At 40.2% G+C, this 12,484-nt stretch overlaps 2 protein-coding genes across 2 annotated transcripts in view; both read right to left on the minus strand.

Moving 5' to 3' along the window:
• The window catches only part of ccnd3 (cyclin D3), a 13,099-nt gene extending 8,053 nt beyond the window's left edge, over positions 1-5,046 (minus strand). The window contains exons 1-3 of the mRNA XM_016258798.1: positions 4,668-5,046; positions 2,166-2,381; positions 1,402-1,561 (exon numbers count right to left, since the gene is read on the minus strand). Of these exons, the coding sequence (XP_016114284.1) occupies positions 1,402-1,561; positions 2,166-2,381; positions 4,668-4,868 (577 nt within the window). The 5' untranslated portion in view covers positions 4,869-5,046. The remainder of the gene's footprint in view (positions 1-1,401; positions 1,562-2,165; positions 2,382-4,667) is intronic.
• A 770-nt stretch (positions 5,047-5,816) lies between these two features.
• LOC107572361 (bystin-like) lies at positions 5,817-12,323 on the minus strand. The gene is made up of 6 exons (XM_016258794.1): positions 12,238-12,323; positions 12,029-12,167; positions 11,824-11,957; positions 10,924-11,084; positions 7,383-7,485; positions 5,817-6,306 (listed from the first exon to the last, which is right to left on the minus strand). The coding sequence occupies exons 1-6, from the start codon at positions 12,264-12,266 to the stop codon at positions 5,955-5,957; spliced, it is 918 nt and encodes a 305-aa protein (XP_016114280.1). The 5' UTR covers positions 12,267-12,323; the 3' UTR covers positions 5,817-5,954.
• Positions 12,324-12,484: the final 161 nt, after the last annotated feature.

The following is a 12,484-nucleotide window of genomic DNA, read 5'->3' on the forward strand; positions in this document are numbered from 1 at the left end:
CCCCCTTTTCCAGAATAGAGCTGCGGCATTACAGCTCGCACCTGCTAAAAACATCTGTTTTGGTTCTGATTATCATGTTTATCGTGCTGAAATCATGTGTTTTAAACCATATGAGTTTAAACTTCTGATATAGGGTTTTCTGAGCGCACACATCTGAAGCACACGCACAGAAAGCGGCTGTCACAGCATGTGAGCACTAAACTAAGTTCTCACACACACACAAGTTTATGTTAAAAACACACATGAGTTACAAAAACAGTGGGTTATGTCTGTGAAGGTAAACAGCTGGGAAATAAATCTCATGTTTATTTTAGATCTGTGTGGCAGCAGCAATATACAGTAAATACATCAATAAATCCACTGCTGATTTAAACAGATTTTCATGATATGTCACCTTTAATTAATTAGTTATGAATAAATAACGCAGTTAACGCACTGGCCCCGCCCCCAAACCTGTGCATCATCAAATATGATGCAGGACAACAACTCCATAAATGCAGTTATGCCCTAAAAATTCAAGATATTGGGACAAAAAAATGCCCCTGTATGAGTTTTTGTCTCATATTTATATCATATGATCATCGATATCACACCAACAGTGATATGATTTTGAGTGATGATTTTGTCACGAAGAACACAAGTGCAGTGAACAACAGTTCAGTAAATAAGAAGTTAATATTGTGCAAAAATTAAACACAACATTGTGCGTCTTGTTCAATTTAGGGTGAAAAAACACTAGGGTGAGCGGAGGCCAGGGGCTAGAGTGAGCGGAGGCCGGGGATTAGGGGGAGCGGAGGCCGGGGGTTAGAGTGAGTGGAGGCCGGGGGTTAGGGTGAGCGGAGGCCGGGGATTAGGGTGAGCGGAGGCCAGGGGCTCGAGTGAGTGGAGGCCGGGGGTTAGGGTGAGCGGAGGCCGGGGGCTAGGGTGAGCGGAGGCCGGGGGCTAGAGTGAGCGGAGGCCGGCGGCTAGGGTGATTTAAATTAATTTACATTTATAAAGCTGATAGTTCCGGTGCTTGATTCTGATTGGCTGAGCCGTGTTCGAAGCTGCTGTAAATGACGCTACAAAGTAACATACACCTTTGTTTACGTTTGTGTGTTGCTCGGCAACCGCTTTGTTGCAACCACAACTGTTTCTGAGGAGCTACATTGTTTGGTGGAAGAATACTGTTTTTATTAATATCATTACACTTTATTTGCTCTGTTTTATTCTGTGAAACCTTACTATGTATATGGAATAACCGTTTTATAAAAGCAATAAGCCCCGTGAAGCCGTGGTTTACAGTGAATTTATAACAGCTAAGGGGCGTTGTTAGGCACGACTAATTGGCAGTGGTTCAGAGCTGCAGAGGAACAATGAGCCGCACACAAAGAGTGCTGATGCGGCGGATGGGATCAGTACCTGTGGAGCTCAGCGCGATGTAGGAGAGCGTGTGTCTCCGGACCGATGCCGTGTCCTCGGCGCTCAGCGGCAGCGTCTGCAGCAGCGGCTCCAAGAAATCAGACGGCAGAACCGCAGCCAGATCCCAGTCCAGACGCGACACCAGCAGCACCTCCCACTGCTGCACACATCACACAGCAGTACTAGCAATGCAATCATCAACGGGAATCAACTATACAATGCATTTATAATCATCACAATCAGCAGAATTTACAAAAAAAGAAAATAAAAGGTAATAATTAAATAATAAAGCCAGTATTAAATACATAAATGTGACCCAGGACCACAAAACCAGTCATAAAGGTCAATTTTTGTATTTTAGGCTTTATGAATTAACAAAAATTATTTTTTATATTTTAGTTTCAATTAATAACAACAATGCTTCAAATGCACAATATTTTTTAGATTTATATTTAGCATTATTTTATGTGAGCGTTTTTAAAGTTTTGTTTTTTTATATTTCTACATAGCTTTATTTTTATATAATACGTCAACTTTTTTTATTTCAATTTTAATTTACAAGTATTTCATCTAATATATAATATTTATATTTCCTTCAAATGTAGGTCATCCAGTCCGAATATAAACGTAGAAAATATCATGCTAGAATTTTACAACTGTTTAAAAAAAAAAGTTCAAAAGTTGCGCAGCCGCTTCCCCAAACCTAAAAGTGGCGTATAGCTGGATGCTAACGGTTTACGTAAAAGCAGGTCATGTGACGTTACCAGGATCTCTGGGACGGTGACGGCGTGGTCGGTGTAGATGCACAGCTTGGCGGCGCTCAGAGGAACCGATTCCCTGAGTTTGGAGGCCAGGAACATGCAGACGCATCCCAGCAGCTGCAGACGGCACCTGAGCACGGCATTCTGGGACATGTGCCTGTCCAGGTAATGAACGGCCAGAGGAAACACCTCCTCCTCACACTTCTGATCCTCACACACCTGCTCGAGAACAAGCTCCGTGATTCAGGATTCAGATCAGAGTGACTCGAATCACTGAATCAGATCAGAGTGACTCAAATCCCTGAATCAGATCAGAGTGACTCGAATCCTCGAATCACTGATTCAGAATACGATTCATAAGACATCATCAGATCAGTGTGATTCAATTTACTGATTCAGAATGACTCGTTAGACATCAGATCAGTGCGATTCGAATCACTAATTCAGAATGTTTCATTAGACATTATCAGATCAGAGTGACTCGAAACACTGAGTCAGAGTACGATTCATTAGACAGCATCAGTTCAGTGTGATTCTGAGTTAGAATAAGACTCATTAGACGCTAGACGGCATCGGCTCAGTGTGATTCGAATCACTGATTCAGAATACGATTCATAAAACATCATCAGATTAGTGTAATTTGAATCACTAATTTCAATCCCTGAACCAGAAAAGAGTGACTCGAATCACTGAATCAGATCAGAGTGACTCGAATCACTGAATCAGATCAGAGTGTCTCGAATCACTGAATCAGATCAGAGTGACTCGAATCACTCAATCAGATCAGAGTGACTCGAATCACTGAATCAGAACAGAGTGACTTCGAATCACTGAATCCGATCAGTGACTCGAATCACTGAATCAGATCAGAGTGATTCAAATCACTGAATCAGAGTACGATTCATTAGACAGTCTCAGATCAGTGCGATTCGAATCACTAATTCAGAATGTTTCATTAGACATTATCAGATCAGAGTGACTCGAATCACTGAATCAGATCAGAGTGATTCAAATCACTGAATCAGAGTACGATTCATTAGACAGTCTCAGATCAGTGCGATTCGAATCACTAATTCAGAATGTTTCATTAGACATTATCAGATCAGAGTGACTCGAATCACTGAGTCAGAGTACGATTCATTAGACAACATCAGTTCAGTGTGATTTGAATCACTGATTCAGAATACGATTCATAAGACATCAGATTAGTGTAATTCAATTCACTGATTCAGAATGACTCATCATTAGACATCAGATCAGTGTAATTTGAATCACTAATTCAGAATGATTCATCAGATCAGAGTGACTCGAATCACTGAGTCAGAGTATGATTCATTAGACAGCATCGGCTCAGAGTGACTCGAATCACTGATTCAGAATACGATTCATAAGACATCATCAGATCAGTGTGATTCAATTTACTGATTCAGAATGACTCGTTAGACATCAGATCAGTGCGATTCGAATCACTAATTCAGAATGATTCATCAGATCAGAGTGACTCGAATCACTGAATCAGATCAGAGTGACTCGAATCACTGAATCAGAGTACGATTCATTAGACAACATCAGTTCAGTGTGATTTGAATCACTGATTCAGAATACGATTCATAAGACATCAGATTAGTGTAATTCAATTCACTGATTCAGAATGACTCATCAAACATCATCAGATCAGTGTAATTTGAATCACTAATTCAGAATGATTCATCAGATCAGAGTGACTCGAATCACTGAGTCAGAGTATGATTCATAAGACATCATCAGATCAGTGTGATTCAATTTACTGATTCAGAATGACTCGTTAGACATCAGATCAGTGCGATTCGAATCACTAATTCAGAATGATTCATCAGATCAGAGTGACTCGAAACACTGAGTCAGAGTACGATTCATTAGACAGCATCAGATTAGTGTAATTTGAACCACTGATTCAGAATGATTCATCAGATCAGAGTGACTCGAATCACTGAGTCAGATCAGAGTGAGACATTATCAGATCAGAGTGACTCGAAACACTGAGTCAGAGTACGATTCATTAGACAGCATCAGTTCAGTGTGATTCTGAGTTAGAATAAGACTCATTAGACGCTAGACGGCATCGGCTCAGTGTGATTCGAATCACTGATTCAGAATACGATTCATAAAACATCATCAGATTAGTGTAATTTGAATCACTAATTCAGAATGATTCATCAGATCAGAGTGACTCGAATCACTGATTCAGAGTACGATTCATTAGACAGCATCAGATCAGTGTAATTTGAACCACTGATTCAGAATGATTCATTAGACAGTCTCAGATCAGTGCGATTCGAATCACTGAGTCAGAACACGATTCGAATCACTGATTCAGAATGATTCATCAGATCAGAGTGACTCGAATCACTGATTCAGAGTACGATTCATTAGACAGCATCAGATCAGTGCGATTCGAATCACTGAGTCAGAACACGATTCGAATCACTGAGTCAGGTTGATATGATTCATTAGATCTCCCCTCACCTGCAGCATCCATCCCGTTAGGATTGGGCGCACGTAGCGCTGCTCGTCGGTCGACTCGGTTCCGGGTTTGATGCTCGGTCTCTCCGAGCTCAGCAGGTTCTGACAGACGCGCGAGTCTCGGGTCAGGACCGCGTCTCTGAACGCCCGAACCGGTCTGCAGCTCGAGTCGGTCTCGACAAGCTCGTGACAGAACAACTCCATTACAGCGGTCAAACTTACCGGCAGTCACGAGCGAGACGCGGGCTTTGGGTTCACACAACTCCTAACAGCTCTACAAACATCTATACCATACATCTAGTCAAATTCATATATGAAAACACATGGTTTTAATCAGTCAGAAGACGGTTCGTCGGCGAGCCGCGGCGCTCACGGGAACCGCAACGATTGTTGTGACGTCACGTCGCCGGTGACGCGGCTTGTCGCGTTCATCAAAACTACAGTAATTTATTTTATTTATGCAAGTTCTCAGTCTAGTGATTTCAGCACGGAACAAATACTGCATTCATAATTACGTTCTACATTTTGGAAACCGGTTTCCGTGAGACTTTTCTTGCGCGTTTATATCGGACTTTACAATCAAAATCGCAAGATATAAACTCAGAATATAGAGAAATGTGAATTTGCAATGCTGAGGAAAAAAGTCAGAATTGTTAGCTTTAAACCAACAACTGCAAGAAAAAAAGTCTGACTTGTGAGAGGAATTTTTAACCTTACAATTATCTTTTTTATTTTTATTCCGTGTTGGAATAAAAAAAAAAACAATTGTGTAATGTAAACTGTGCAGTACAAGAAAATAATTCAGAATTGAGATGCGTAGACACGGAATTGTGAAAAAAGTAAAAAAAAAATTATCTCGCGATTCCGAGTATATCTCGCAATTATGACTTTTTTTTTCGCAGAATTGCGAGAAAATCCGAATTTTTACTGCAATTACCTTTTTGATGTGGGCAAAAACAAACAAATAAATTAAAAATGGTAATGTGAGACGTAAACTCATCAGACGTAAAATACATCATTTTCGTCAACTTTTTTCGGAATTATTAAAACCAAGATTATATAAATTTTTCTCGTCATACATCATCGAAGCAACATTTCACGGCGAGGTTAAAATCCATAAGCGCTTGAATAAAACCAAAACGTTCTGAAGTTTATACAACGTAATTTTATTCCCTAGTAACACAAGTTCTAACCAAAAGTGTAGTCCAAAAATACAAACAATGCATTACTGCAAAGAATGCTAAATATATTGCAACACAATCGCGCGTTACGACGGAAGTCCGCGGCGGCTCAGTCGACGGTCATGACGGGCGTAGCGTCCTCCAGGTCGCGTGACTCAGCGCTCTGCAGCTCGCGCCGGATCTCGGGCGATATCTGCGCATGCGTCTGGCACTTCAGCAGCTCCAGCAGCGCCTCCTTCTGTTCGGAGGACAGGTCAGCTTTGTAGCGCTGCACTAGCGTCAGCAGGCTCTGGTGCCACAGCACCGGCAGCGTCCGTCTGTCCGCGCGGAACGTCAGGAAGTGTGCGAGCAGAGCGTCCAGCACGCGGAAGGGCAGCGCGTACTTCTTATCCAGCAGCAGTCGCAGGAAAATACTGTTGGCTCCGTTGTACTCCATCTCTGCGATTTTCAGCATGGCGGCGCTGCAACGTATAACGGCGGATTAGTAGCACGCAAAAACTACAATTACAAGAATAAAGTCGTATCATCGTAAAATTGAAGTCGTAATAATCTGAGAATATTCAGTCAAAAGTACTTTACTCTCAAAACATTACCCTGTAATCTCACGATGCTATGACTTTAAAATATTACAAGTTTAATCTTGTATAAGATTTAGTCGTAGCAATACCAATTTGACTTTCATCTCGTTACGACTTTTCATTTACTACGACTTTGTTGTTGTAATTTTGACTTTATTCTTAAAATATTACGTTTCATCTCATATAAGACTTTATTCTCGTATTGCTATGAATTTATTCTTGTAATTTTGACTATCAAAATATTACGACTTTTAATCTCACAATGCTACGACTTTATTCTCAAAATATTACAAGCTTAATCTCGTATAAGACTTTATTCTTATATTGCTCCGACTTTTTCTCAGAATTTTAACTTTATTCTCAATTTTACAAGTTTAATCCAATAATTTTGACTTTATCACCAAAAATTACGACTTTTAATCTCACAACGCTGCGACTTTATTCTCAAAATATTACAAGCTTAATCTTTTATAGACTTTCTTATCATTTTGACGCATTCTCAAAATAAGAAATTTAATCTCATCTAAAACTTTATTTTCTTCTTGCTACAACTGTTATTATGACTTTATAATCAAAATATGACTTTAATTACACACTGCTATGACTTTATTCACAATATTGACTATATTTTCAAAATTGTACAAATGTAATCTCATATAAAACTTTATTCTTGTATTGCTATGACTTTAATGGTAATTTCAAATTTTCTTAATTCTTAAAATATTATAACTATAATCTCACAAACTTTATTCTCGAAATTGACTTTATTCTCAAACGATGATGTTTAATCTTTAATCAAATTGCTTGAAACTGACTTTATTCTGTATATTTAGCAACGTTTTCCTCATAATCTAAGATTATCTTTCGCTGTTGTAGCAAAGAGACAGTCAACCAGATATGCAGTGTTCTTTAGTGCGCTTGAAGAAGTGTGCGCACCATTAATGTGTTTTCATGTTCACCTGGAGTGCAGCACAGGGATGGAGCATCGGGTGATGATGCTGCCGATGACGATGGCTTCTCTCAGAGTACATGTGCCGGATTCACACAGCGGCAGCAGGATTCCTGCACACACACACACACACGTCAGTGTTATACTATTATAGTAGTTATTAATGCTTTAAATTCACTTATAAAGCGGAGAGTTCCGGTGCTTGGCTCTGATTGGCTGAGCCGCGTTCGAAGCTGTTGTAAATGACTCTACAAAGTAACACACACCTTTGTTTACGTTTGTGTGTTGCTCATGGGATTACAATTCTGCCACAGTTCGCGCACGAACTGAGTTTTGTGGAGAAAATGTTTGTCTTGCAAAGAAGAAAGTATTTCGAACGCACGAAAATCAATTTTGCATTTAAAATATGTTTTTGGATGTGTGCAGACCTTCTCTTCTGCGCGTGCAAGGTTCCACTAGCGTGCTCACCTGATGCCCTCAGTGCTAAACACCAGCAGCTCGCGTGCGCAACACAACCCAGCGTTACAATGTGCCATAACTCCAGCCAATCAGAGACCAGGCTGCTAAATTCTGAATGGCTGCCTTGACAACCAATCACAACATTTCTTGCATTACCTCGACAGCAGAAGAGGACAAATACAGTGCATGCATAATGATTACGCAAGTTGATATTCTGATCATATGTTTTTCCAAGCACATTTTACCAATAATTATAACTACTATTAATCTTGTATTTAATCACTTATAATCTATATATTATTGTTCATGACGGCTGGAAGTGAAAAACGCCTTATATTCAGGTGTGCATAATTATTAAGCAGGTTATCTTCTACAGATAAAATCTCCAGATGGACTGAAAATGAACTCCCAAAACTTACTCCCAGATTCTGGAAGATACATTCTTCAAACAGTGGTACAAGAGGATGTGCTGCTGGTCCTTCAAGAGTCACTCTCAGCTTATCCGTCTATAAATATATATATATATATATATCAGTCTTCAAGTATTTTACTACACTTCAGTATGTGATTCTTATTAAGTAGGGGTAATTTTTCAGGCCTCTATACTTCTCCCAAGTCTCTGAGAACCTGACAGCTTGCACTTCTGGAGACTGCAGGTAGATTGCAGTTCTGGAAAATGGTGGCGCTGGAGACTAAAGGGTTCCTGGTGATTTCACACCTAATTCTTCACCTTAATTCCTCATTCTTTTGCAGTTAACATGCATCTTTTCTTCTCCACTGAGCATTGTGCTGTCCAATGGTTATGCATTAACGTTGCAATTTCTAGTATTGTATTAGTTTTGAATATTTCTCATGGGCATTTAATAATTTTTACTTTCAGTCTGAGTTAAATCTCTTTTTTGGCTCATTTTATCTGTAACAGAAAATCTGCTTAATAATTATGCACACCTGAATATAAGACATTTTTCACATGCAAAAGAGCCATTATTTTAATTAAATATGCACTAATTTGTACAGACATTGGATAAAGCCAGGTGCATAATTCTTGTTGGATTTAGTCGTCATATTAGAGTCAAAGGTTTTTCCAGAGGGGATTTTGGATTTCTCTTTTCATCACTGCATAAATCAGAAAATACTGTCAACAGACAGAAAACAAACAAACAAACAAACACATTTTCACCGTGTTTTTAGGAGTAAAATGTTCTATGAATGCAACCCTGGAGCACAAAACCAGTCATAAGGGTACATTTTGTGGAATTGAGATGTATGCATCATCTGAAAGCTGAATAAATAAGCTTTCCATTGATGTATGGTTTGTTAGGATAGCACAATATTTGTAAATCTGGAATCTGAGGGTGCAAAAAAATCTAAATATTGAGAAAATCATCTTTAAAGTTGTTCAAATGAAGTTCTTAGCAATGCATATTACTAATCAAACATTAAGTTTTGATATATTTACGGTAGGAGATTTACTAAATATCTTCATGGAACATGATCTTTACTTAATATCCTAATGATTTTTGGCATAAAAGAGAAATGTATAATTGTGACCCATACAATGTATTGTTGGCTATTGCTACAAATATCCCCCAGCGACTCAACACTGCTTTTGTGCTGCAGAGTCACACATCAGTGTGAATGATATAAGAATAAACCTTCAGAATACAGAGAGGAATAAAACTGTAAAGTTTGCTGAAGCGGAGGAAGAATCGCTTTAGTTAAAAATAACAACACGATTACGGTCATCTCTGAACGTTTAGCTTCGCTCGGTTTCTTCTCTGGCATTTGTTAAGATACTACAGTAATGATTTGTTTATCAGTCACACGAGCATCATTTAACCAGAATAAACCACCGGATCTCAAACCAGGCACTTGTGAAGCTCACCGGCGTCCTCTAGTGTTCGGTTACAGGAACTGCACACTGACTCTGTTTACATGCACTTCATGCACCTCATGTGAGACACCTGTGCATTGCTTCACAGTGCTGTTACTGCTGTTATACAGTGCGTACTAGATGCACGAAACTCACTGCACTTTTATGATATGACATTAGTGTGAAAGCTGCCACTGTCTGTGATCTCATCAGTAATAATCAAACAGCGATAATGCTGGGGAAAAAAGAAAAAACCATAACTATGATTGTCTGTAAACACGCGGATCAAATCGTGACACCAGTGAAGATTCACAGCCCTAGTGTTTGCACACTGTTTAATGCAGCTCGGAGGTGGCATGAATGCATTTACACAGCGGGTGTAAAGTAAAGCTTTTATTTTGAAGGAAAACTCCAGCTTCAGTGAAAACAGGCTTATAAAAACAAAAACACGTCTCACTACAAATCTAGTGAAACGCTGTAATCATCTGCCGTGAAGATAAAGCATAACTGGTGGCTGTCGCGTTCCCAAACGCGCGCTAAACTCACAGCACGTGAAATAAATAAAATAAACGAGTTGACTGCATTCTTTCAGTGTGAACGGAGCCGTTCTGCGGCGCGGAAAACACTGGATCACGAGCTGATTGCCGAAGTGTGCGCTTCGCTTTGAAACACGCAGCAGAAACAGACCTATCGTTTTATATCGTCATGTGACCACGATAATATCGAGACAGTTTTGCTATCGCGATAATATCGCTACATCCCTATGACTATTGCACTTTACTCTGTGTAAAATTTGTAACTTTATACATTTGTGTGTATTGCTTTATTGCATTTAAACGTTCTGTATTTTCGTTATAAGAAAAGAGTTACTAAACCTGTTATACTGTATTATGACAACACTTGTTTGCAACTAAATTTCAATATCGCGATAATACCGTGATAAAAGCATTATTATATAAAATTTGATACCGGCAATACTTGATACTTCGCACACAGCTGTCATTATCGCGAACGATTTCTTGGATTTCATAATCGCGCGATTTATATCGTCTGCGATTTTTTTTTTGCGTAGCTTGTCAGTGAACTACGGCTCTGTGTAGTAAATGCTGCTCCATCTGAAAGCACGAGCTGGAGATTTACTACTAATCACAGAACCGGCTTTACTGACGAGATGCGCGTGACTATCGCATTCGATTAATCGCGCAGCCCAAATACTCACCTTTGAACCAGGCTCCGGGTTTGAAGAGCGCTTTCTTCAGCGCGCTGTACAGGTGGAAGTTCAGCCGCTTGAACTCGGCGATGTCGTCTCGGATCCTGGGCAGCAGCACCAGATTGTAGAAGCGCTGAGCCATTCGCTCCTTCAGATTCGACGAGAAGATCCTGCACACAAACCACGCGAGTGAAACCGAGAACTAGCGCTGCTCGATTATGGCAAAAATCACGATTATGAGTGGGCCACATGACCGAATGCGTCATTTATTTAAAGATAGTGATACATTTCAAATATATATTTTCTGTAAATAAGGTTGCTATGCGAAATTTCACAATTCTCAATACCACAGCAGAGTAATATTAGTAACAAACAAACAAAAAGTCCTCAAATTATTGAAAGTAATTAAACTGTCAGTAATAAAAAAAGCAAAGGACAAATGCAATAAAATAAAAGATACAAATGAAACAAACTGTGCTTTAAGTTTTTTTTTTAATGCAAGTCTCAAAGCAGTTAACAGCCTACTACAGAAATGAATAATCAAATGTAAAATAAAGCAGCATAGTCTTGACTGTAAGAATTACACTTCCTTTGTTTCTTATTAAAGCTAAAAAAGTCCTTCAGTCGAGAGCAGTGAGTGATTTAGTCTTTGTCTTTTGTTGTTTGATTAAGATTAAGCACACAGTCAGCAGCAGGAATATTAGGCTGCTGTCACTTTAAGAGCTGCACGGATATAATTTACTGTTACACTAGTATCTTCATTCTCAACTCCTTACGTTCATTTCTTACATAACCGACGAGGGTTTACGTGAATAATCACTAAGCGCCGCATTTTGACACATTTTTGCGTGTATTTGACCGTTTAGGCGCTAAAAGATGACTTTACATGTTGGTGTTGTGACCTCTGACCTGGTGGCCTGGTACATGGCGGCGGCCGTCCACGTCTCCGGCTCGGTGAGGTACAGCACCTGCTCCCAGTTGGAGAGAGCCGGGATGATCTTGAAGGCTTTGGGAAGTTTCCCGCTGCGGTATTTGGACAGGACCTGCGGAGGGAGAGTGTTAGCGCCAGCGGTGAACGACTCACACGCTATAGCACTCATATTAGCGCTCGTACCTTGCTGACGCCTCTGTACACCTCCAGCACCCGCGGGTCCAGCTGAGGAGCGGCGCGTCCCGACGCCTCGGACATCACGGTGCCCACCTCCGTCTGCTTCTCCGTGATCTTCTCCATGATGATGTCGGCTAGCGTGCGTCTGCGGCGACACTAGCGGTTAGCTCACGCAGTGCGGCGCTCGTAAACGCTCCGTGTGCGTGTCTGCTCACCTGAGCGGCGGGTTCTTGTTCATGAACATCTCGATGGCCTTCTCGTCCTCAGGATCCACGTCCACCTCTCCACCCGTCTCCTCCGCAGCGTCTCTCTATTCTAACTCTATTCTAACTCTAGCACACTGTATTCTAACTCTATTCTAACTCTAGCACACTCTATTCTAACTCTAGCACACTCTATTCTAACTCTATTCTAACTCTAGCACACTCTATTCTAACTCTAGCACACTCTATTCTCACTCTA

Source organism: Sinocyclocheilus grahami, unplaced genomic scaffold (genome assembly GCF_001515645.1).
Source record: "Sinocyclocheilus grahami isolate Dianchi unplaced genomic scaffold, SAMN03320097.WGS_v1.1 scaffold1738.1, whole genome shotgun sequence".
Classification (NCBI taxonomy): Eukaryota; Metazoa; Chordata; class Actinopteri; order Cypriniformes; family Cyprinidae; genus Sinocyclocheilus; species Sinocyclocheilus grahami.

What these genes read in the sequence shown, in the direction of transcription:
- LOC107572361 (XM_016258794.1), bottom strand. Translation starts at nt 12,266, where the DNA reads ATGTTCATGAACAAGAACCCGCCGCTCAG. An exon ending in TGTACAGAGGCGTCAGCAAG is followed by an intron (nt 11,958 to 12,028) that starts GTACGAGCGCTA and finishes CTCCCTCCGCAG; the next exon opens with GTCCTGTCCAAATACCGCAG. An exon ending in GCCATGTACCAGGCCACCAG is followed by an intron (nt 11,085 to 11,823) that starts GTCAGAGGTCAC and finishes GTTTGTGTGCAG; the next exon opens with GATCTTCTCGTCGAATCTGA.